The following is a 27149-nucleotide window of genomic DNA, read 5'->3' as shown; positions in this document are numbered from 1 at the left end:
TTGAGGTTGACAACCCAAAACTCATTCGCAATGCAAACACTTTCCCACAAGGTGTGATCCAACTTTTAAACTTTCTATTTATTGTCTAAACAATAAAGTTTGTTATGCTTGTCTTTCTACAGGGGTCTACTACTGTTACTCAATCAGATAGTCTAGTCCTGATGCTCCTGTGGCCTTTCCTTGCCCTCTGGAAGTTTATCATGGCTCTGCTTTTTGGAAAATCCAGCTCACCTCAGCCTAGCAATCCAAGTACAGGAAACCTGCAGAGAAATATGCAAGGAAGCACTTCCGACCAATCTTCTGGGGAGCCTGGACCAAGTACAGGAGCTAGACCGAAAAGGTAATGCTCTTCTAACAAATTACAAGCCAGTGATGAATACTTGGACTATAACATTATAAATTAAAATTAAATGTTAAGCTTTGTACCGTGACAAGAATTCACACAATACAAATAACTTATTTAGCAATTAGTATAATTGCATTCTATACACTTGGGAAGAATTAGTACAATAAAGATTGAAAAGTGCATGAAAATGTTGCCTAATCATACTAATTCCCATTGTTTATGGAAAAACAGTTGTACTAATTCAAGGGGTCCAAAGTCTCACAACTTGTGAGAATCTTGTGAAAATCTGCAAGGTTCCTCAAATAAGCAAAAAATATCTTTGAAACTTTCCTAAAATCATAACATATGTTTTTTATGATTGTAATTCAGCTACAATGTCACTATATATTGTTGTATAGTGGGTACCAACATGCACAGCAAAATAGAAATAGATGCATTTAAATCCGGTTTCCCGGAGGTTTCCTGGCTTCTCCCAACTTGGAACCCCTACTAATTGCCTTATAAGCCAATCACTTTCCATTGTTGTTGCTGCTGTATATTATTAGGTTATTTAATTATTATTATTTTTAATGGCTATTATTGTTATTATTTTCATGGTTATTCATTATTATAATTGTTATTGTTTGGTATTTATATTATTATTATTATCATATTTATGGCTTTATTATTTCTTTTAATATTTTTATTGTTATTATTTGCCTTCCATTTTGGTTGTTATTATAATTGTCATCCCTATGGCAATGATTATATTTATTACTGTTTACTAAAGTTTTATATTTTGTTTATCTTTTATCATTATCATTATTATTATTATTATTATTATTATTATTATTATTATTATTATTATTATTATTATTATTATTATTGTTATTATTATTATTATTATTATTATTATTTTACAATCTACTTACTTAGGCCTTCCTCAATCTCTCTCATTCTATTTATGCAATTTTTTATTCTTTTGAGCTTTTTTATTCCACATTTTTTGGTCCTTCTGACTTCCAAATTTTTTTTTGTAACAGTTGCTATTTAAATTGTATTTTTCTTTTGACTCATCACATATAAATTGTCAACTTGGTTATAAACATTCAAAAAATTATGCTACTGAAAATACCTGCAAAGAAATAGACGCTCATGTTAGATGCTTCTCATTTCTTTTTCCAGTTCATATGGGCATCGTCGAAATGTTCCAAGTCGTGGAATGAGACAGGAAGGAAACATCTATCGCTTATCTCAAGGTGATGACGATGATGATGAAAACAAAACATGGAATGGTAATTCAACACAACAAATGTAACCCAACCTAGGCCTAGCCATTTGTAGGTTAATTTAAGTGTAATGTTTTGTGTATTTTCTGAAGGAGACCTGAGAAATCAGCAAACTAACTACATATTAATAAGGCAAGACTTTTTTTATACCCTATTTAGTGAACCCGCTGACAGCAAATATTGATGATTTCAAATAAAACTAAAATTTTATTTTTGGCCAGTTAGCACACCTGCCTCCACGAAAAAGTAGAAATTTTAAGAAAAAAATACAAGTTTTTCTTACGCGCTCTTTTTATTACGCGCTCTGCTGCCTTGAAATCTCCAAAGATATGATATATATATTTCTTCCTAATTTATAAATTTGAAGCATTTAAACCATCCTATTTTTCATTCACCAATACAATTTTATTTATATTTTCTCCCCCGTCTGGATAATTTTGGCAAAACTATTTGCTAAATAAGAAAACAAAATTGTATTTTTATTCCACCCCAGGCCTCAAATTTAACGGCGGCCACCGCGGCCATTGCCACTCTGATGACGACGCTCTGAGCAACAACATCAGATATTGAACTTCTTGAACTTTGACAGTTTTGTTTACGATCGCCGACCGCCCCTAAATCTAATCTAATCATATTTATTTATATGGGGCCTTTCTTAACACATACGAAGCGCTTCTGTCCCTGGTCATTGGATCCACATGCTAAGTGTTGCTGCTGTATTCAGCGCAGGAGCAAGCAACCCCACCAGATACCCATTTATACTCATGGGTGGAGAGAAGCAATGCAGATAAAAGTGTCTTGCTCAAGGACACAAGCGAAATGCACAGCGAGGGATTGAAACCCCGACCTCGAGGTTGGGAAACCAAACCTTTCATGCTGCGCCAAACTACTTCCACGGTTAAAGCTAAAAGTTTATTCCAACATTGAATTGATAATAGGTAATACTCTAAACAAAGTCATTTTACCATTGACAACAATTGCTTGGCTAGGCCTAGCTTGCTTAGGCCTAGCCTGGCTATGAATCAAGGCACTCGCGAGAGATTAGTCCTGAGGCTAAATGAATCAAATTTTGCCTTGGTGCCCTTTTATATATGAAATTTTTGGCCTTGGTGCCTTTTCATTTGGCCTTGGTGCCTTTCAAAATCATGTCATACCCGAGGCCATTTGGCCTTTCCCATAAAATTCATAAATTCGAGGTCTGCCACCCTCCGATAATCTTTAAACAAAAATAAGTATGCGAAACATGAAATAAAAATAGTCTCGCCTAACCATTCCACCATTCATTCTTGAAAGGTTTTATCCAAACTATTAATTGAAAAGTATATGATTGGTTAAAATTTAATCTACAAGTAGGTACATTTTTTAAAATTATATTTCAATTATTTAATTCCGTATGCAATAGAATACATTATTTATCATCTAGTTTGCACCAATAAGAACATATTATTAATATATAATAATATTATTAGCAGGGCTAGATCAATTTCAGAATTATAAATTGATATTAAGGAGGCCTTTTGATGGCACAATGACATCACATAATACAAGACACTTTCTTTAATCATATCATGTTTGCTTGTACAGTTAAACTTGCCTAAGGGTTTGCTCACAAGTATCAACATTTTGCAAGTGTACAAACAGTACTCTTTTTCAGTACCCCTCCCTCCCAGGAGCAGATCCAGAGAATTTCAGATGTGGATCCGCCCCTTCCTCCCCTCTGAAAGTGCTCATAAATATTGTTGATTTTGCAAAACCATTCTGCATTTTGTTTGTGAAGTCAAAAAAGTACTATAATGTGTGTTACATCCATGGTTGCATTATAATTTGTCGTAACAATCTATTATTTAAAAAATATTGGACGTTATTTTGAGTCAACACTTTCATGCGTATGTTAAAGTGTACAAATTTGTCTAACCTCCCCCTCCCCCAGCGTACTGTTTGTACACTTGTGTGAAAATGTTGATAGTTGTGGACAACCCTAAGTCGAATCCAAATGGCATTGGAAAAATTGTTCAATGTAAATAAAATTTGACTTAAAGATTGTTAGCTAATGGAAAACAGAACAATTTGGCATGTAAAATAAGATCAACTTAGGAATTATTCGAATTAGGCAAAGTTGACTTAGGAAAGTATAAACTGTATTGTCTATCACATTTGTTTGTATTGTCTATGTATCTATTTTTTATGAAACATTCAACAGAAATATAATCCTAAGTACAATTGTACACTTAAAGAAAGGAGCAAAATTATTACAAATCTTGATGAAACATTGTAATAATATCAATTACATGTTGATTAGTTGAATGATATCATTACTGAAATGATATAACTTTCTGAAATATCATTTATTGGATTCAGTATTTACATCAGTAATTATTGCTAAATACTTGTATTATAAAAGCTAATGCAGTAGCAGAGCGCTGGTATAATGCCACACATTGTGAAATTCATACAATTGTTAATTAATCTCAGTTAATTTTTATATTTTCTTATGATATACTTTTTTTCAAAATTTTTATGTATCAATGAAAGTGTAATTATTAGTTTCAGTTAATTTTAGGTGGGCTGGGGTGGGTGTTCACACCTGACAGGGATCTTAGACATTTCATCGGGGAACTTTCTGAAGAAAGGGAAAAAGCCAGCAAAATCGAAGCCAATTGTTGGTCATAGTACTTTGCCTTCGGGTATAGTACAGACTTAAGATTACCTTAGGGCTTTATTTTAAACCATGCCCTCAAATTTGTCCTCATTTGTATACTACTTTATTCTAGCTATACTGTTGTGCTAATGATGTTTCTCACAATATGGTAAATAATAAAGTCTTAAATATAAGTATGAACTATAAGAGATTGTTTATTGCTTTTCTACCCATTCGTATTCTTATAAAGTTAGTAATATTGTTGATGACACAATAAAATTATAAAAATTATTAAGATTCTGTTTAATACATGATCATACATGCACACACATCTGTGGGCTTAGTATTAATGAAATTCATAGTTTCTCATAAAATGAGAGATAATTGGAAAAAGAACCTAATGTACTGTAATGTATATTCTTACACCATTAAAAAAGTTGATATCAACAGACATGATTTGTGGAGTTTTTATTTCCTTAGAAATTTCCTGGAAAATTATTGTTGTGCAAAATGTTAATATATTCATATTAATATTCTGATTATCAGATATATTCTAACAGCATTACACTTGTTTTATTACTACAAATGTATTAAACTCAGATTTCACCAGATAACTTAAGTTCAACCTGATGTATATTGACTATTTATTGTCTATTTCATAATGGTAACAATTTGATTTTTTTTATTAACTACTGTAATTTGTAACCTAAAAAGGATTATAAATGTATCAGTAAGTGATATTTGACAATGAATCGTTATGTTGTATTTTGAAGTAATGAAAATAGAGTGTTAATTACTTGGCATTGAAGTATATATCATTAACTTTTACACCAATTATTATATAGCCATCTTTAGAGCTGCAGCAGGGGGTGAGATATAGAATGCTGTAGGATTGGAAGAGTGGCATAGGTGCCTGTCTTGTGTTGATTTTGCAATTTCCAATTTAATGTACTATAGTAGAATAATTGTGTATTATACAGTATAAACATTAAAAATATTTTTTTCCTCAACTGAAGATAAATTTTAGTCAGTGAAGTATTTCATACAGGTACATACTGTACTGCCCCGTTCCGCAACCTTTTTAGCCCACGACCCAAATTATATGTCAAGCACTCTGACGCGACCCATTTTACCCGAAGTGATTAAAACGTCTGTCTTTATACGCGCGAGGTATAGCGGGAAGAACCACCCTCTTGATTATTTTGTGAATTGATTAAAAGATATTATCACCCACAAAATTATGTAAAAGCCATAGAAATGAAAATATGACTTTGAATTACTCATTTAACAAAATCATGCAAGTTATCAAATTTTTCGATAAGGTAAAAATTTTTAAAAATTAATGATTAACAGACATTTTATTATAAATTCCTAGTGCTGCCAGAGATATGTGTTGTGCAAAGACATAGACACATTAAATTTTAAAATGTTTTCTCATTATAATTTGTAGCTGAAAGCCTAACACATTGAAACGAAGAAAACTAATACTTCAAAGTTGTCATATACCTGAAGTACAAATGTTTTGATAGTATATTTTTAACATGAAACTGTGATAACGCACACATAACAAAAGTAAACTGACGCACTTGTCACACTTAAATTTCGTTTACTGTATAATTTAATTTCATTTGTCTTCGTTTGTGTTAAGTAAAGTTTTCACATTGGGTCGCGACCCATAGGTTGCAGAACGGTACTGTACTGAATTCCTTGTAGTACATATATGTTATCGTTATGGATTATAGATATTGCAATAAGTCTACAGTGCCCTGAGATGTTTAATTGAGATTATTACACTATTAATATTAATAAGAAAGTATAATACATACTCCAAGTATTGAAATACACGCCATCGTGTTGGGATTCAATATTTCGACATTAATTATGTCATCATCAGGAATATTAATATTATGTACAGTATATGATGAACCTGGCAAATTGCTAATTAATACACAGCACAATATTTGCGTTTAAAAAAAGTCAGTCATTATTCCATAGTAAGCAGCTAAAATATGCCTTGGAATAATAACTCATAAATGAACATTCGTTTGCTTGAATTGGGAAATTTATAATGGAGTTATAATGATAATATTATTAAAACAGAAATCATCTAAAAAAATAATGTTTCTACGCCCAAATTTCCCTACGTAAATAATGGTTCATTCTCATTGAAATTCAACCAATCATAATAGGATAGAATCCTTCCATTCATCAACAAATACAGTATGCTGATCATGCGTGGGAGATCGTACGACAATTACGTAGTAATTCCACAGCGACGGTATTTTGTATTCGAATAACCTCATTGTATCCGCTTCTATTTTGTTTATGATGTATTTACGATAGTTTGTTTACAAGCAAACAACAATTTGACGATCCACTGTTCTGTGATAAAGATAACGGCGACATCTATACGTATAGTTTTGCTATAAATTGAATTCATTCAACCCGATTGTAGTTGTAAATCTGGATTTCATATCACGGATAATCGGCGCAACGAAGGGTGAGTATGTAAACAATGCAATGTGTTGTTGTGTTGATGGCTAGGCGAAGCCCCGGCCGGGGAAGAAAGGCGGTGGCTTAGCCTACTAGACTACACTACACTGCTGTACTTACTACTAGTTTCCTCGTGTTCTTCAATCTTATCACTCCATATATATACATTTTTTCTTTTAAAATAAAGTGGTAGTGCTATTAAAATATAACCCGAATGTAGGCTACACTAACTAGCCTAAACTAAGTAATATTATTAAGTTTAACTGGTGGTATAACAAAATATGTGTTGTGACTTGTGTGGTCTGAATGAAGTGGTGGTGATGATGATTCATTCATTGCTCTCGATACTGTAGTGACTGTGCTTACTAGGTAGGCAGGAATAGTTGATTGTAGCCTCTAAGGAGTCAACGGCAGACCTACAGTTACTCCTATTCAATTGATTATAATGTTCAGTTGAAATGTGCGTTTTGCAATAATTAATATTATACTATTACTGTGTCGGTGTTGAGTTCCTTCTAGTTTACAATTATTAATTAATATTCTGTTTTATTATTAATTTAATAATGAATAATTTATCAATTTATTTTTCCAATAAATTACGAAGATTTTCAGTACTGATCTTATTTCTCATCCAAAACAAGGGACACAGAGTGATACTTACTAATTGTGTATGCAGACTTGTGAGTCTGAGGCTGTAATTGTATTCCTTTAATTAAATGACAACACTGTCATATTTATGATTGAACCTAAGACCTTCAAACACCAGGCAGAGTGATTGGATACTAACCATGATTTTCTTTTGTATGATACAGTGATCATGTGTTAATGTCATCATAGAACATTCTACTGTCATATCTTTTCATAAACATAGAGTAGATAGAAAACTAATTCAGATGTTTGCTGATACAGACTTCATTACAGACATCCCTCAATTGATTACTTGTTCACTAAAGGCTTAGTTGCAATATTGTACTAGAACGATTTGGGTTTGGTAATTAATATTTCCTCATGCAATAGAAAGCTAATTACGGTGCTTCAATACAAAGTACAGTAAACAATTGATTCAAATTCACAATTTATTGTTCAATATTATTAGCTCTGATTCTGTATTAAGTTTTCAAATTAAGATCTTTTTATATAGTATTTCAGTAATGTATCTGGCACACTTCATTCATAAAATTTGTATACAAGGCACAAAGCACCAGGTATCCCACCATCGTAGTATTAAGAACTTGTAATCATTTTACATTAAATTTTTAAATACAGTATTCTTACATTTTTGTTTGCGAAGGTAAATTTCAAGTATTTTTTGTGTTCTGATTTTTAATTAATCATCAGCATTTTAAGCATCTAATGTTTTAAGCCATTATATTTTTTAATATTCAGGATATTTTTCATGGTTTGCCTTTATTAAGATTTCTGGGAGACATCTGCAACTTGCAGGACACTTAGGACCATTGGGTACTGCAGGCCAAATACTACTGTAGGAAAGATTAAATATTATTTACTGTAAATATTTAGTGAAGATATGTTTTTTCACATCATTCCCATTTGCACACAATGGAAAATTTCAATACCGGTAGTAATTGTGAAGAAACAATGTCAACTGCAGATGACATTAATTACAGGCCCACTACTTTAGTGTAAAGGTGAACGTACCTTTCTCACAAGATGTTATAACACTACCAGAATATTGCAGAGGTGTTAAAATACACCTGCTCTACCACGGTTTCCTCAGGATTACAAATTAAGGAAGTGCAATACTGTAGAACAAAGTCACAGCCTTTTAGGTTAAGATCAAAGGTCAATTTCTTGGTATTTGTGGTCTAATCCCTTTGTATCCTCATACCAAAAATCACAGTGTACTCAAGTTTTTTTCCCAGCTTTTCTCATTTTCAAGGCACAATACATTTTAAAAAAAGGAAAAACCTCTGCCGCTTCTTTATAAAAACAAATGTACAGGTATCATGTATATCTTTTATTGACCTTATTTACTATGATGAATAAAGTGATTAAAAGAAGTGGTATTCAATAAAATGCATGAAAAATTGGAAATATAAGAAAATGGTTATCTTTATTCTTAATTTGACTATCATTGTCATCATTGTCTCAATTCTAAGTACTGTAATCATAATACAGTAAGGCCTACTGTCATTATCTACTGTATGTATTATATAAAACACATGTGAACAAGTTTTGCAACATTGTAGTTGAAAGCAATAAAATTACCATATGTTCAAGTGCATGTAAGGTGTAATAATTTTCACTGGAATTCATAATGACATACAGAGTTTAAATAGTGGCATCATTTTGACATGTTTTCTTAGTTACCAATTCATGCATCCGCAATAAGAACATTTATCTAATAATTGCAATCACCTGAAAATATTAGTTTATCAACAACAAACGCACTATGAGTGGATCATGCTCTCATGGTGGTTTTTTGATTAAAATGTTCTGAAATTTTTGGTAGTGCCCATCTCCGGCACATCTTGATGTAGGTCAATGATTGGTTGAATTGCTCACAGCCACAGACTACAGATACTTTACCGTTGATATAAAATTATTTAACCACTTTACGTAACACTACAGAGCTGTGTGATACAGTAATTGAAATTCTTTGAAAGACCGTGAGATTTCACGAATCATGAATGTTCATCATATTTAATAAATTTCAGTAAAGCAGACCTTAATATTTATTTTATACTGACAATATTCCCAAGATTCAAAGGAATTTGGAATACTGTATCGTGTTGGTGATGATGATTAAGCAGTCTAAAGCTCTATCCACACTATCAAAATTTGTGTGACAAAAACATGTGACATGCCCAAATATGGTCATGATGACATCACACCATGACCATATATAGGCATAGCATTACTATATATGGATATGTCACATTTTTTTGTCAAAGGAAATTTGATAGTGTAGACAGAGCTTTAGCCTACACTTTTACTTAGTGATTATTTATATTGCTGAGATTAAGGAAGCAGTTAACATCCATGCAAAGGAAGCGGTATCTAAATTGCAATGCATTGTCTTTATCACAGTAATTGATATCTATTCATATAAATAATGGCAGAGTTATATAGCACCGGTATTGCCCAATGAAAGTGTATGCTTTTCCTGAACATAAATACCTGGTAGCATTTTACCTCGTAGTGTACGTGTGTGTTACAGTAGTTGTTTCTGATTGGTGAGACCACTTCTGCAGCAACGGATTCCAAGTTCATTTCAATTCCAATATGATTGAAGTCAAGGGTTTTTAAACATTATGAATATAAATATTTATGCACATGCCTCAAAACTATGTACTGTAAAACCATCCCGGATTACCAATGTTGTCTCAGAACTAAAACTCACTGCCATACATTATACTATACCCAAGACATTGGCAATGAGAACTCATTGTGTATATAGTATACAAATAAATAGGAATCGTGAATAAACATCTCCATTTTAGAATGCCATTATTGTTTATTTTTATATCTTTTCAGTGAGGAAGGATAGGCTGAGAATATGATGCTTATGCATCAGAACTTGGTTATCTCTGTTCATTGGTAAAAAATACAGTACCTTAAAATAAAAATGAGTCTCTTTTTTTGAGGTTTCTGTTTTCATATAGCTGCATCTGTTTTTTTTGGATATGAATTACAAAACCAGAGACCTAGTCATACATGCTACTCCAGGTTCCTGTCTTTCGGTGGTTACCAATCGTTCCTCTGCTTTTGTTGTTGCTGTTTTAAAAATTCTTTTTAGTTTCAGTTTTTGTGTTGAAAATATTAAAATAGTTAATAATTTTAAAAAAACAAAAAAACCACGAAGAATATTTTGTAAGACAAACTTCCATGATGAGATGAGTATGTGAGGATTTTATCATAATTATAAATATTATTATTGTTTGAATTATTATTACTCTAAATTAATTTTCTAATACCGGTTCTTAGTGCCTTTCATTTATAGTTATTATAAAATGTGAATAACATTAGATTGATATTAATCTGTTTTTTCTAATAATTATTGTCTTTGTTATATTAATGATTCATTGGAAGTTTTCAAGAATTTAATGCAAAGTATTAAAATCATAGCTAACTAGTTTCCTACAAACTGGGAACCTGTTTCACACCTGACTTGGTGTCAAGCTTTGTTTTTTTTGCCTTAAAATCACTAAAGTCATACTGAGATTTTCGTTAGAAACTCAGCAGTGCATTCACTTGTGACTTTTCTTGTAGGGTTGAAACACAGCGCTCCAAACAATAAGTAGAGGGTCCGCAATTAAGTAATTATAGTCGTGTTGCATTTATGAGCCACATCCTATCAATCCAGACAATGGGATTGTTCGATATCAAAAGTAAATAAAGCCTCAGAGTGGGAAGCTTATCTCATTTATATCTGTTTTGAATCATGGTAAGCATAATGTTTTAAAAGTACAGTATTTTAATTAGTGTGTCTCCATACCATATTACATGAGGGTTTATCAAAAGTAAACAACCTTTGTGTGGTCATACACATACAGTAGGCCTATGTTTTAATACTTGGGAGATATTGTAAAGCATATTTTGAAAGTATTTAAATAATGTAGTGTACCCTTCATACTGTCAGTATGATATGAAAGTAGGTCCATTCCATTAAGCATTTAAAATGTATTACTGATCATAGGCTTACAGTATGTTACAGTATGTGCTTATTTATTTTGTTGGTAGATAATGGTAAACCTGGGTGAACATACAGTAATATTAGTTTGAAAGTATTTTGATAGCATGTCACATATGACATGAAAATATTTTTATTTTTTTAAATAATAAAGCTGTAGCATCACATTTTATTATTGTATCGGAATACCCATCTGTACTTTGTTCAAATTTGAAAGCAGGGTTGTGCTTAAGTCAACATCATGTATAGTAATTTCACTGAACATAAAGGGGAAAAAAGAATGACATCGTTTAAATTACTGTATATATAGTCTTTGTTGAGTATGATATCTTATACGATATTGATCATATTTTTCATGTGCTAGCGCTACTGTATGTACATTGTTTGCCATTGACATCGTTCCTACAGCAACAGGAATTCGTACATCAGTTCATTCTTTTATTGTTTTTTACATTTTAATTCTCTTAAAAATATAGTACAAAACTACAGTAGTGTAATACTTTTGATTTACTGGAAGATCAAGGTGAGATTAGGATTAGCTTTTATAAACCTTATAATCCAGTATATATCTTTAAGAAAAAATCTCAATACAGTACAATATCTAATTTTGTTCCTTGGCCCTGACCATTCTGAGTACATTACTGCCTAGAAGGAGTTTTTGAAAATTCTATACTATGCAGACATTGACTATTTTGATTTACTGTACCACCACGCCTTGGGCACACTGGATGTTTACATTCTGACTAATCACCTAGAAATGAAATATTCCCTATGATGAAGATACCATGGTTGTACCAGTGCTTTCACAAATTGGGCTAACAAAGAAGGAGAAGAAAGAAGGAATTGCAAGGAATGGAAAGTTTATTTTATCAAAATTTCCAAATAAATAGTATGATTCAACATAATTATCCCTTTATTAAAGTATTTCTAGAAAAATATCTCACTTGAGTGCCATGGAGTCCAATTCTGAAGAGTAAGAATGAGTCATAGTTATTTCCAAGTATCCGTAAGAAGGTGGGATTTATGATAATGCTCCATAGTTAATGTATTGATTTTTAATGTTGCCTTCCAAGATCAATCGACCTTGGTGTCAGTGGGAATTTATGAAGAAAATTAATTTAACTGTACCGCTTGGTATATCAATAAGAAAATTAAGTACATTCATAACTATTTTTTGGTTAAAATTTAGATTTTTTTAATGAACAAATACTTGCAAATACACCACAAACCTCTAAACACACTGCAAACCCCATCTAAACCATATAATTATGATTGTAGATTGTATAAAAAAAATAATAATTTGATGTTTATACTAACCCACTGTTTTGGGGTTTACCAATACACAGATTGAATTTCTGGAAAATACAGATTGAATTTCTGGAAAATTGTGATTCTGCTTCCGTGAAATTGGCCAAAAGTAAATTATTTTAGTATTAATAAATGCATGATTTATGTTGATTTATTGATTATGTTGTTGCTATTTTTTATATCATTTAAATGGAAAAAAAATAAAAAAGTGTAGTTCATGGCTTTTTATTTATCATTGAATATTATAATGTAATTAAATATTAATAATGTAAATGGCAATTTGTTTGATGTTAGATTCCTTTTAAAAACTAAATTATTTAAGATAAAAAAATGCATATCTTGACTCAAGAAAATCAGTTTTAATACAGAATTTTTCATTGGGGCCATTTTTACCTACCTGTCATATGGGGCCATTTTTACCGGGGCCATTTTTTCCGGGGCCCTTTTTTCCGGGGCCATTTTTTTCGGGGCCATTCTTACCGTACACCAAACTACTACTACTTTAGTCATGATGGTTTAGTTACATTGATGGACAAATAAAAAATGGAGATGTATTTTGAATATACAATAGCCGCCTTCTGTCAATTGTTCTTTTTTATTACATATATTTGAAAGAATTTTGCCTTCTTTCAAATGTTTTTGAAAATTATAAACAATTTCCATTAAAAATAGATTGTATACAGTATTATTAAAATTTCATAATTAATTAATTAATTTAAGTTTATTTTTTCTTATATTTGGATGCACTGTTGGGTATTGTCCAACATGTGCCACTGTTACAAAAGTGATATTCATTAAATTGAATTGAATTGTATCACATTAAACTAACATGCCATCTTGCCTAAATTTATTTAAAAAAAAGAAAACTTTCTAAAAATTAAATTACCTGTAATTAAATTGAATTGTTACTATTATAAAAGAATCAAATTTTATGCAATTTATTGTGCTTTGTGTCCCTTAATAGCAAAAGGTGTAGTATAAATTCGTGTATCATCTTCAATCAGACTTTTTCATATTATCAATTACTGTATTAGTTTTACAATGTGTAGGCCTACTTTGCGGAATGAAACCAATATAGGATGAATGAATTAGATATTTCTTTCTGCTTATTGTTCTTGAATTATATATTTTAGTGGTTTATTTAGCTACAGTATAAATATATTATAATAAGAAATATGAGCACTGAGAGTAGGTGCTAATTTAAGCCGTTAGCATATGATAACCTTTTATTGGTAGACTTGTTATGAGTCACAGGGAGGTCAAACATGTATTATACATGCTTCGTTATCATTTTAATTAACTTATCCAATCGCTGATTCTAAATTTGAACTGTGAAATTTGAAGCATTTGAGCAAAGTTCATGCTTGTCCTTATTAATAATCACAAGTTTAATTTTTACTGTAAAACCATCTAAAATTACAACTGGTCAAATTTTCATGTTTGTATTTTGTTTTTCACTAGTTTTAGCTACTGATTTGATCATCAGAGGACACAGCTTAACTGAATGTGTCATTCAGGGAAAAAAAGAATTTGAATGAAATTTAATATTATGTTTTCTTTCATTTATTGATTAATTGACATTAAATTTATTATCATTTTTCAAAAAAATCAGCTTGCATTTTTTTTGTACACTTCTTGACCATTTGAGACGAATTTCACAAAATTCAAGATAACTCATTAAATAATGAGTGGTGTTGATTTTTAGTATCCAAGTACAGTATAGTGTGCTAAGTATAAAGATGACGATTTCTAAAAATACAGATGATAGTATATCGTCCTATGACTGTTTGATTACATGACCTTTGACATAGTTGCATGTGCTGTTCATGATGATGGTGAAAGAGGCTTAATAAAATACACACGTACATGTGATGCTATAAAACTAAGTTAATTATTAGACTATGAAGCGGATCTTCATTACTGTCATGTGAATGAAATCCTGATCTTTATTCAGTAGTTGAAGAGAGGACCCGGATATTGGTAGCTGAACATGTATTTTTACAACCATAGTACAGCAAAACTTCAATTATGCCAAGTAAAAAAAAATTAGTTTCTCGTCCTAATATTTTGAAAAAGGGAAGTAAGGGCACTTTTGATGGGAAACAGCTATACAGTACTTTCTCACTTTTTTTACCAAGTACAGTACAGTAGACACATTGAAAGCAAATACAAGAAGTACTAGACATGATTCATACAATAGGGCCTATGTATCCGGAACAACGAACGATTGATAGAATAATTTTACTGATATGAGTTAGCCACATTTTCGTACATTTCGTAAAGTAAAGGAAACTTATTTAAAAAAAATTAATAAATTTGGTGAGGCAGAGAAAATAAATGCGCAAGGGGATGAGAAACTATTAATTTTTTTAAATTTGGCCTTATGTTTATCGATATCATGTTCTACAACATGTGTAATTTTTCAAATATGTTTTGTAATTCTCTAGAATAATTAAATCATACAATGATTGCCTTGTTATCATTAAATAAAATGATAGTAAATAAGCTGCAATATTAATTCCTTTTGTTTACATTATTACTTTTTGTTTTACTGTATTAAATGATTAAATAAGTACTGAGACACAATTTTTTAACCTTATAATAGAGTCATTACAAATTTTTGGAATTCTGTTTGTTATTCAATATTAATATTCAAAACAGAATTCCTATAAGAACCACTACTCCATCTAATCAAAAGCTACAATTAGTAGCATTTTTTGAGAACAGCACTTATTCATGATTAAGTGTTTTTAGTAAGCTATGAGTTATTTAGATTTTATGATAAACAATTTTATATTTTTTTCTTCCCAAGGTTATGAACATGGAGTCCTCATGTTATCAGCTCATTATTCTAATCAGTCTGGTTTCCATAGAAGCAGCAAGTATTTCGCTCAATCAAGACGGAGATCATGTTTGTGAATCCACTGAGAGGTAGGAAAATTTTTTCTGTTACACATTTTTTTTTATAAACTTGCCAATAAACTGATCTTTAGTATGCATGATAAAATATTTAAACAATATAATTTTTATACATTTTGTTGATGAATGATGAAGAAACCATTTTCACAAGAGTACAAAACAGACACATTTGTCATTAGACAAGGGTTTGCAGTTGACAGTATTGGCATGTACTCTTTTATGAAAAAGATAAATTTTTATGATTACAATTATATTCAATAGTTATTTGCTCCAAAAGTTGTGAATGGGCTATATCTGCTAAACAAGAAACAATGACAAAAATTATAATATATTGTACTGTATACAGTAATTTCAGCATTGGAAGGGTCACAGAAAAGAGTACTGTATGTTTTGTAAAAATGATAAACATAATCGATGGTACCTAAAAATACTTAAAATGCTCAGAGCCTGGGGGCTTGCCCCAATAGTCATCATTCATCATTTATTTTTTGATTTAATTTATTTATTTGGCAATTAAAATAGAAAAGCAAATTAACCAAATTAACGTTATTTTAACAGCTACTTAGGGTCCTACGCAGCCTCGTATACAGTTCCCTATGAACAAGTGTACTATACCACCTGCACGGATATACGTAGCCTTTTTAAGTGCACAAGAAGAAGGTAAGTGAAATAATATTACTATACCTATGAGCAAAGATAATAAAAAGCAGAAGATAGAGCAGCTTCGCTATATATTGGAACGTCCAGTCAAAACGCATTGTGGGAGAATGGAAAGCAATTATCAATAATACAGGTGCCGCTCAGGTTTGTTTGTTTCCTGTAGTTTCTCCACCTTGCCCTGCTCACGGGAGGGTGGATGTTCCATCAATTTTAATGCAAGTACGCGGAAGAACAATATTCTTCTGCTGTTTATGTCCTTAGCTGTGAGTAATCTTGCTGACCACTGTTTTTAACAGTAGTCTGAAATTGCAAAAAACAGTGCAGTGGTTTGGTTCCCGCACTACTAGTTTTTATGGTTTTTTTTTTTTTTTTGGTAAAGGCCAGGTTAAAAAAAGTAGTTTTTGGTCCTAATATTTTCAAAAAAGGGAGAATAAGGGTATGTACATTTCGTAAAGTAAAGGAAATAATATAAAAAAAATGTTGGTGAGGCAGAGAAAATGGATGCACAAGAGGATGAGAAACTAGTATTTTTTTTTTTAATTTGGCCTAATTTTGGGTTAGTCTGTTCGTTTTTTTTTCTGTTCTTTGAATCTCCTGAATCGTTGTTTCTACTTTTTCTTTACGATCACCTTACCTTTTGTTTACTTGAATATGGCGCTTAGAGACATTGTTTATTTGCACCTTATAAATCGACCTATTATTATGATAATTTTTTTCTTATCTAAATTAGTACATGATACAAAATATTGATTTGTTAGTACAGTAATGGCAATGTCTCAGACCATCAAAAGAATTCATGAAGTTTGAATGTTACTGAATTACTAACATGAAGGTGCAGACCATCATCTAAACCATAAGTAACCTAATAAATTATACACAGATATTAGCACATACCACAGAATAATATGCTGTTGGTACTCAATCATTCATAAGTAAAGGTTATGGGATAGAAGGAAGGTTATAATCAGTGCATGTTTACTGAGAAATCTTTCTTTACTTGAGATGATATGTGCAACTATATGGCATATACTCTGTCTGAGGGAAAATTCTTCATGTGTGGTAATTACGTGGAAACTCTTCTGAATGATTCTTAGGAAACATTATTATTATTAACATAAAGTAATGTTGAAGTACTGTAACTTAATACAAAAACGTCTTTAATGCAGGCATTTATGATCCCCAAAACAACGATAATATCAAGTAGATTTCTACTTTAAGCTATAACTTCAAGATTATTCTATTATTATGACTTTGAGAGTAAACCAGTCATAAGAAAAAAGAATCTTGGAGTTTTTAGGATTTAATAATAATAATACTGTAGGTCAATTTCTAAGCACTATGTCTAAGTAAACAAAAGATACGTAAGGTGAACGTAATGAAAAACAGAAAAAAATGAATAGATTGGAACCCAGGACTGTGTAATTGAAAAGCAAAGTATCTTAACCACTAGAGCTTGGTTTCCATGCTATTGCCGACAGCTTTCGGTGATGCTGATTGGTTGGTCGAATCGGGGAGCCTTCCCGATCACTTCTGCGATCACTTCAACGATTGCGCTGAAAACACTATAGCAACAGTGTAGCAATTTTAAGGAAACTAGGATTTATTACTCATGTTGGGATGACATTGGCAAGCCTTATGTACCCTAAAGGAACATTAGTTCATAATATTACTCAACATTTAACCATATTATCTAACATATTATTTTCGATTTTAAAAGCCCAATATATTTAGTGTTTGAAATATATCACGTCATACCATTGTTCTATCAATACAATTACAAATTAGCGTGTTTTTTTTTTCTTTTTTTACTGACTGCTTGTCTTCCTATTCCAGGTGATTTCCTTCCTATACTTAAACAGAATTCAAGCCGTATGAAAACAAGCCAGTGTTTATTGTTGCTTAATACTGTATATAGACTAACTTATACATTTATGTTTCTCAATCAGTTTGGAGGCGAGAGTCAGTGATCAGTATTTTAGTATACAGTACTTGTAGTAATTTTTTCCAGCTGATGTACGAAACTTGTATTATTTTGTATAATTGAGACAAAGGCAAAATATATTTTAATGAAATTAAATGTTAATTATGATGAAAAAAAAGTATTTTTTTTGTTTTGTTTTAAACAAAAGCAGATATTGGAATTGTTAGTAATTAGTATTAAACAATGAAATAAAGCTTAGATAATACTGCACTTACCTAATTATTGTTTTGAAATCTTACATAACTGGCATCCATTATTTTAGGAATTCATAAATAGGCCTACAGTACTCGATTAGACATTGCTCTCTATTGCACTGTCACTCAGCCAAATTACATACAGTATTTAGCATTATTCAAGTTTACTATGTCTCGTCTGTGCTCCACATACAATATTGTAGAGCACTCAACAGCCTTTCAGCCGTAAGCAAATATGAGTGCCAATTATTAACATTTTTTTCATGACGACGCCTTCATATACAGTAGTAGAACATAATACTGTACCTTGACATTTGGTTACCTCTAACATATTTTCCTCTGAACTATTATTCACACTTACTACAGTAATTCAACCAACTATAGTATAATAATTTTATACTGTTTTCTGAAGACTCATTTTATTATTTTTTTCAAAGCGCAATATTTTAAGAGGTTAGTGTTCTAATAAAATTATAATAAATAGATGTATTTATGTATTTAGAACAGTACAAACAATTAATATATTAATTTTTTTCAGCCGTGAAACATTCAAGTTTTATTTTAAAAGGCGTGTAATTTAATCATCATTGAAATCCAGATTGAAGTCTCATCTTTTCAAATACTATACTGGGACTGCCAAGCTGAGGCTGTACCTTGTTCCTTCTTGGCCACACCCGCTGCTTGTACTTGAGGAAATAGATATTATTATTACTACCTTTCAATTCATGTTGGGATGACATTGGCAAGCCTTATGTACCCTAAAGGAACATTAGTTCATAATATTACTCAACATTTTAACCATATTATCTAACATACTATTTTCGATTTTAAAAGCCCGATATATTTAGTGTTTGAAATATATACCTCCAAAAAATTAACACAGAGTTTAATAATTAGCAAAAAACAAAACCAGTTGATAGACCAAATAAAATTAATTGTTATTTTCACATCCGGGATTTGAAATTATTTTTTGGTGAAGGTATTTAATTTGTTTTTACTATTCTATAGTATATATACTAATGGTCAGTCGGCTGGTAAATAGTAAAAATATTTTTTTTTATAAAAGAAGTAAAATGAATCTTTGTAATGTATTTCTGCCATTATGTTCCCACCTCTTCTTAGGTACTTGACATCATTCTTTCAGATGGTCATTATTTTTATTGTTCATGGAAAAATTAATGTTTTTTTGAAAAATAGCAATAGTAAATTTTTTCATGAGTCTGCAAGATTTGATGAGGACGGCAATGTGAAACTAGCAATTTGAATTTGGCCTTAAATGTATAATGTCCATAAATCCTGTACTGTCACGCCATACCATTGTTCTATTAATACAATTACAAATTAGCATGTTTTTTTTTTCTTTTTTTACTGACTGCTTGTCTTCCTATTCCAGGTGATTTCCTTCCTATACTTAAACAGAATTCAAGCCGTATGAAAACAAGCCAGTGTTTATTGTTCCTTAATACTGTATATAGACTAATTTATACTGTACATTTATGTTTCTCAATCAGTTTGGAGGCGAGAGTCAGTGATCAGTATTTTAGTATACAGTACTTGTAATTTTTTCCAGCTGATGTACGAAACTTGTATTATTTTGTATAATTGAGACAAAGGCAAAATAAATATTAATGAAATTAAATGTTAATTATGATGAAAAAAAGTATTTTTTTTTGTTTTGTTTTAAACAAAAGCAGATATTGGAATTGTTAGTAATTAGTATTAAACAATGAAATAAAGCTTAGATAATACTGCACTTACCTAATTATTGTTTTGAAATCTTACATAACTGGCATCCATTATTTTAGGAATTCATAAACAGGCCTACTCGATTAGACATTGCTCTCTATTGCACTGTCACTCAGCCAAATTACATACAGTATTTAGCATTATTCAAGTTTACTCTGTCTCGTCTGTGCTCCACATACAATATTGTAGAGCACTCAACAGCCTTTCAGCTGTAAGCAAATATGAGTGCCAATTATTAACATTTTTTCATGACGACGCCTTCATATAGTAGAACATATATACTGTACCTTGACATTTGGTTATCTGTAACATATTTTCCTCTGAACTATTATTCATACATACTACAGTAATTCAACCAACTATAGTATAATAATTTTATACTGTTTTCTGAACACTCATTTTATTATTTTTTTCAAAGCGCAATATTTTAAGAGGTTAGTGTTCTAATAAAATTATAACAAATAGATGTATTTATGTATTTAAAACAGTACAAACAATTAATATATTAATTTTTTTCAGCCGTGAAACATTCAAGTTTTATTTTAAAAGGCGTGTAATTTAATCATTATTGAAATCCAGATTGAAGTCTCATCTTTTCAAATACTATACTGGGACTGCCAAGCTGAGGCTGTACCTTGTTCCTTCTTGGCCACACCCGCTGCTTGTACTTGAGGAAATAGATATTATTATTACTACCTTTCATTAGGCCTACAAGTTACTACTTTGGACTTGCTTGGCAATGGTTTAGTCGTGGATGGGCCCAGTTTTGCAAAACATATTGTGACTAAATTTGATAAAGAATGGTGCTATGGAAGTCTCCAGAATTATTTTTATTATTTAATGAATAAAAATTTTGTAATTTTTTAAATTTGTTTTTATTATCATCATACTATAATCATTATTTTGTGTTTATGTTCTTAAACTTGTTTTGCCCATTATTCCTGATATCTAGTATATCTGACTTTACAGTGGCTTTGCTTATGATAAATTATTCTCTTAAATTAATAATTAGTATTCCCTAAATCCCCATATACAGTACTATACAGTACTCACTGGAATTTTTAACAATGGATGTATTTTTCAACTGTTAATTTCCCATGATGCAACATATAAACTAAATAGAATCTAGCATCCTGCTTTATACCTCTACCCTGGAGGATTGTTTTTCTATGATTTGATTTATTAATCAAGCCTGGCGGATAGCCCATATCGTGAATATTTAGCATTTATAAGTGGCACGCCCAACTATAAACAATCCCATACAGACATTGTACACAGAGTGGAGAAGAAGTGAATAGGCTAATACCAGTACACAGTTCCCAACATTATTGTAGTACGGTGTGGACCTATGGAAGTTATATAATTTTGAAATATATTTATTTAATATTCTATTTTAAATTGAAGAATTCAGTTAACAAAATAAAGAGAAATTTACCTTCCAATGAAATTTTAAAGTATTATATAATTATTAATTCTGTGTACAGTACTATATTTTATATTATTATGATAATATTTATTCAATTCTCTGCCTGCACAATGTATTGTGGAAGATCCTGATTTGATATCAATTGTGATATCAATGATAAAACCATGAAAACCTACCCCAGTAAGAATACTTTTCAATCCATCTATTTTTGTTCAAGTTAATATAGTTTACTGTAGAAGCTTATAGATCAAAACAATCAATGTATGGATTTTTTTAACACTATTTTTAATTTAGTTTTATTTTATATTTAATTCTTATGGACCCCACTGGAAATTAATGTTCTTTTGTGGGTTATTAGAGATTTTATTAAATAATTCAATTTAGCCTACAGTCAATCAATTAGTCAATCAATCAATCAATTAGTCAATCAATCAATCAATTAATCAATCAATCAATCAATTAGTCATTCAATCAATTAATCAATCAATCAATCAATCAATTAATCAATCAATTAGTCAATCAATCAATCAATTAGTCAATCAATCAATTAATCAATCAATCAATCAATCAATCAAGCAGTCTATGTCCACTTGACTACTACTGAACTAATAATGTTTTTTTATGAAGGCAGTATGAAACAAACTCCAAAGAAAGTGATACAACTAACCATGTGATTCTAAATTATTATTTATTTCCTGAAAATTATATTTCAAACTTTATTTGCTCATCTATATGAATGATGAGATGAGATAAAATTTCCGGTGTCAATTGGTATAATTCCGCTTACATGGTTTATACATAAATTAATTTAGAAGTAATCACTAAAATAATCCCAAAACAATAATATTGAATTAGCATTAATAAGTAGTGTGATGTCCTTAAATTCAAAGTGTATTTATGTTGAACAAACTTGTTCTCATTTTTTGTGAAGTTTAATGGTATAATATACATATATTTATACTTTTTGTTATTCTCTTATCACTTTAGTTCTATGTCAGGATGTATTTTTTGTATACTCAGCTTCCTGCTTCAAAACGCCCCTCAACGCCTCCTTTTTGTCCTTGGCGGTGCACTCATTTCGTGATAACCTAAAATATAAAAGTTAACTTAACCCAAATGCTTTAAATAGCCTGAGAGAACCCTTTGTTATGTATTGATGCAAATGAATTTTAAAAGTACCGGTATATCAGATGAATTCCGTAAGGATTTACTGCTACTAAACCTATTTGCATATCATTGATCCAAATATCAATTTTAGGCTAGTAAAAATGATGTAGCAAGAGGACAGCAGTCACTAATATTTGCGGTTGTCATCATTTTTCATAGGCTGCTCTACCGTAAGGCATATCGGCAGGAGGTACGTACACTTTACAGAACTCGACGAGAATGTTGCACAGGGTATGCGCAAAGTGGAACAAACTGTATTCGTAAGTAAAAAAAAACAAAGTTAAGATAATTCATAACTTAATGTGAATTATTTATTTTTAAAAATGTCTTTGAAAATATATTTTAAAAATCTAACAGACTGAAATATACATTTTTTTTTAGCTAGGTAATTACTATTGTTCATAATTTTTATTCTGTTAATTAGATTTTATATTAATTTTATAAGGCCAAGTAAAAAAAAAAACATGTTTCGCGTCCCCGCCCGCATCGTTTTTTTCGCCCGCCTTGATTTTTTTTAAATTTTTAATTTTTGGAAAATTCATGAAAATAAAGAAAAAATATATCGAAAATTTAGAATTAAATGTTAGGAAAATAAATACCCTAGCCTAAAATAGTGCAATATCTTCATCTAACCTTTCGTATAGTAAAGCTATGCTAGGCTAGCCCAATATCTCTACCTAGGCTAGGCCTAGGCTAGCCCGATATCTCTAGGCTAGGCCTAGGCCGTCGCCTACTCTGGGCGTCAGGCGGCAAACCTCGAGTTCACTTCACTAGAGCGCGTTTGTCATGCATACAATTGCCGTATTCGATTGGGACTATAGGTTGCTCTTATACACATCTAGATGTGTATAAGAGACAGACGAGATACAGGATCTTGTCATCTAATCATCTCTTCTAAAGGATGTAGACATGACGAGATCCAGGATCTTGTCATCTTATCATCTCTTCTAAAAGATGTAGACATGAGATCAAGGATCTCGTCATCTGATCACCTCTTCTAAAAGATTTAGACATGATCATCTCTTCTGATAAATATAGACATGACGAGATCCAGAATTTTGTCATTTAATCTTTTCTACGGGATGTAGACATGACGAGATACAGTAATTATCAAGACATCTGGGATGGCACCTTTAAGCTTCCGTACTTATAACTAAGTCCTTGGTTCCTGTATCTGATTCTAACGACCCGAACATGGAAGAGTATCCATTTTAAATTGAATAATTATTATATTACTCCTTTCTCTTATACACATCTAGATGTGTATAACAATTGCCGTATTCGATTGGGACTATATGTTGAGTATGTTATCCCGTTGAGTACAAAACTCAACGATAAATTCCGAGCGTTAACTTCGTTGAGCAGTTTCTGTTGAGCAGAGCACGAAAGTCCCAATCGAATACGGCCGATGATTTCCGATGAATTCTGGAATTTCCCGTTATACTGGCCCTCTATGTCAGATTGTATGGAATAGTTTCATGTGAAGACGTCTGAGACGTAACATCGGGAACGTTCCGATTGTATATAGTAACAATGATTCCTAAATTTTATATGTTGAACAAAACTAGACGGGAAATGTCAACAAGTCTGTAGAATGGCGGCCATTTTGAAAAATAAAAAATAAAAAATAAAAAAGGCCTCTTCCTCAATTTAAAAAAAAAGCCAGATGTGAAACATGTTTTTTTTTTTACTTGGCCTAATAACTATAATTTATTCTTCCAAATTATTTTCAGTCTCATTAAATATGTCGTAGTACCACTGAACTACATTCTATGAATCATTGTAGTTACATACAGTGATCTGAATCTGAATATAAGATTACCAGTATTTAGATTTCAATTGGGATATCAAATATCAGTGTGTTAAATTTTATATTATAAACGTTGACGATATCACCAGTTATTGACATCATCAAGCTGTGACGTGTGCTCGTTGAGGAATCGTAAACTTATATTGCTATGCTCATGTTTTGTTAATTGTCGTATGCTCCATTGTGGCCTATTTACATTAAGCATTGCATCAGCAAGTATTACAACATGAAATATAATTGATCACTTTCCATCAGTTTTTTGCTAATAATGTCACATTAACATATAGACTTTTCTTCTAACAAACTATCCCCATATTTCGATATTCCCTCAGTTGAGATGTTTGAGAATCGTCTTAAGACTCGTCTTTTTAGTTTACTTTAATTTGCAAATTTCCAGTGCATAGAGACCTATGTATTATGCGCTTTACAAATCCCACTTATTATTATTTATTATTATTATTCCAGTCTGGCATAATGTTCCTACTACCATGGACATTATTACCTGTATAGCTATGGTCTTTCAAATGACAATCATTCGATAAATCTACCAGTCCATTCATCCATCCATACACTATTTTATTCCTCCATGATCTATTCATCCAATCATTTATCATCAATCATTTGGTTTTATTTAAAATGTCTGCATCAGTGTATGAAAATAGGCTCTGAGTTTAATAGTAACCTCATGCATTCCAGAGATAAAAAAAGTATTGAACATAATACATAGTTAATATATATAAGTTACTGTTTTATACAATACTTTTCAGATTCTTGTGCCTTTGTTTTATAGTGTACTGTATTTGTTTATTCGGGAAATCAATTTCGTTTTTCCTAATCCACAATTAATTATACATACTCAACATTTTGTGTGCTTTCAGCTACACTTCATTGGGCAATGAACTGTTGATGTTGTCAGGTCTGGTCGCTAGGTGGAGTGCAACCTCTACCGTCGGTGCACAGTCTGTTGTTGGTGTACTTGTTTAAAACTTCATGTAAATTGTAAAATAGGCATTAATATGTGTCAATAAGTGAGGCTAACTATATCATTGTTTATCGTATTTCCTAGCTTTGTGTTCCGAGAGTTGTCTTCATGGTACATGTGTGTCACCAGACACGTGTGCATGCGTTTCAGGTTTCCGTGGACAACAATGTGAGAGCCGTAAGTAAATCATCGTTTTATAATCATTTCCTCCCTTGTCCCTTACACCTACAGGTAGTCTCTTGACTTAACATTGACCCTGCTTCTGTCCACACACATTTCGCCTGTTCTTGAATTTCTATGGTTATTTAATAAGCATATGGTATATAGTACCGTTGTAGTTGTGTTGTAGTTCATGCAGATGATAGCATGATGGCTCATGAAGTGAATATATAATTGAATTGAATAGGTATTAAACATAATTTCCTACCATGTTTTTATGTATGTTTACTGTGAAAGCTGTTGAAGGATGTTTTTATTAATCTGGGACATTATTTTGTAGCTTATGACAAAGTTTATTATTGAGTACAGTATTGAGAAGTGATTGTGGATCATGTAGAGTAAACAGACTGAACAATATTATCTGTTTTTCAAATTTCATAATTTGTGGCTAAAATTTCCTTCCTGTCAATTAAAAATATAAGCCAGCCAAGATTCTTTCTGCACCTCCCAATATTGCCCTGGCATTGGATCAGACTCCTCCTATAGAACACATATTCAGTTCCTTGGGGTTTATTCTATAATGATCAAGTTTGATGACATGAATGAAGTATCTTACATGAAACAAAATCGAAGACAGACAAGCTCCATTTTATCTCCTTATCTCTATGTCACATTCAGTGGCACATTCAAGAGGGACTCAGCTGCCTTCCTCTCTCTCCCTACATTTTTTACAATAAAAAAGTCTGAGAGAGCCATTTCTGGCAACCTAAAGGTGCCATAATCATAATTTTTCTTATATCAGCCCCAACCATGGTGGGCCTGAGGTAGTGGATCCTTTATCAGTGAAAGTCTCTGCCTGGGCCCCCTGTTCCAAATACCCAGATCCGCCAGTGACACGTCAACCCCACTCATATTGGTTTCCCTGCTTTCAAAATTCTGATTTTTCACTGGAGGTTCTTAAATAATGTTAATAATACTTGACCAAATAGCATATGTGTCTGATACATTAATATAGCATAAAATCTTAGAAAACACCACATTTAATGGTAGCAGTGTAGGGATTATTTTATTAAGTCATCATCACTTACTGACCATTACTTTTCTTTGTGGTAGCTTGCAAGGATGACCTCTGGGGTGTGGACTGTGCAAATAAATGCCAGTGTGCTAATGGAGCTTCCTGTGACCCGAAGACCGGAGCATGTCTCTGTACCCCTGGATTTAAAGGTTAGCGACACCATAGCATTTCTAGGCCCATAATGATCAGTATTTATCCTTAATTGTTAAACAAGTTCTTTATCATTACACCCAGAAAGTGACTTTAGATCAGCTAATGAATGTCCAACAATTAAATATGCTGATGATACGGTAATCTTGGGTCTAATTAGGAAGGACGACCTG

The 27149-nt window shown here is 31.5% G+C and overlaps 2 protein-coding genes across 3 annotated transcripts in view; both read left to right on the top strand.

Annotated features, from left to right (window-relative positions):
- LOC117110703 (UBX domain-containing protein 4-like) overlaps window positions 1-1730 on the top strand; it is a 60129-nt gene extending 58399 nt beyond the window's left edge. The window contains exons 10-11 of one of the 2 annotated variants that reach the window (XM_033253471.1): window positions 123-340; window positions 1511-1730. In XM_033253471.1, coding sequence (XP_033109362.1) covers window positions 123-340; window positions 1511-1643 — 351 coding nt within the window. In that variant the 3' untranslated portion in view covers window positions 1644-1730. The remainder of the gene's footprint in view (window positions 1-122; window positions 341-1510) is intronic. The other variant, XM_033253470.1, reaches the window with a different exon arrangement.
- A 4737-nt stretch (window positions 1731-6467) lies between these two features.
- LOC117110698 (multiple epidermal growth factor-like domains protein 11) overlaps window positions 6468-27149 on the top strand; it is a 39522-nt gene continuing 18840 nt past the window's right edge. The window contains exons 1-6 of the mRNA XM_033253456.1: window positions 6468-6752; window positions 15520-15638; window positions 16185-16286; window positions 22960-23060; window positions 25677-25769; window positions 26865-26975. Of these exons, the coding sequence (XP_033109347.1) occupies window positions 15523-15638; window positions 16185-16286; window positions 22960-23060; window positions 25677-25769; window positions 26865-26975 (523 nt within the window). The 5' untranslated portion in view covers window positions 6468-6752; window positions 15520-15522. The remainder of the gene's footprint in view (window positions 6753-15519; window positions 15639-16184; window positions 16287-22959; window positions 23061-25676; window positions 25770-26864; window positions 26976-27149) is intronic.

Source organism: Anneissia japonica, unplaced genomic scaffold (genome assembly GCF_011630105.1).
Source record: "Anneissia japonica isolate Jap-2015-1 unplaced genomic scaffold, ASM1163010v1 scaffold287825_len194363_cov185, whole genome shotgun sequence".
NCBI lineage: Eukaryota > Metazoa > Echinodermata > Crinoidea > Comatulida > Comatulidae > Anneissia > Anneissia japonica.
This window is presented reverse-complemented; position numbering and strand designations above follow the sequence as displayed.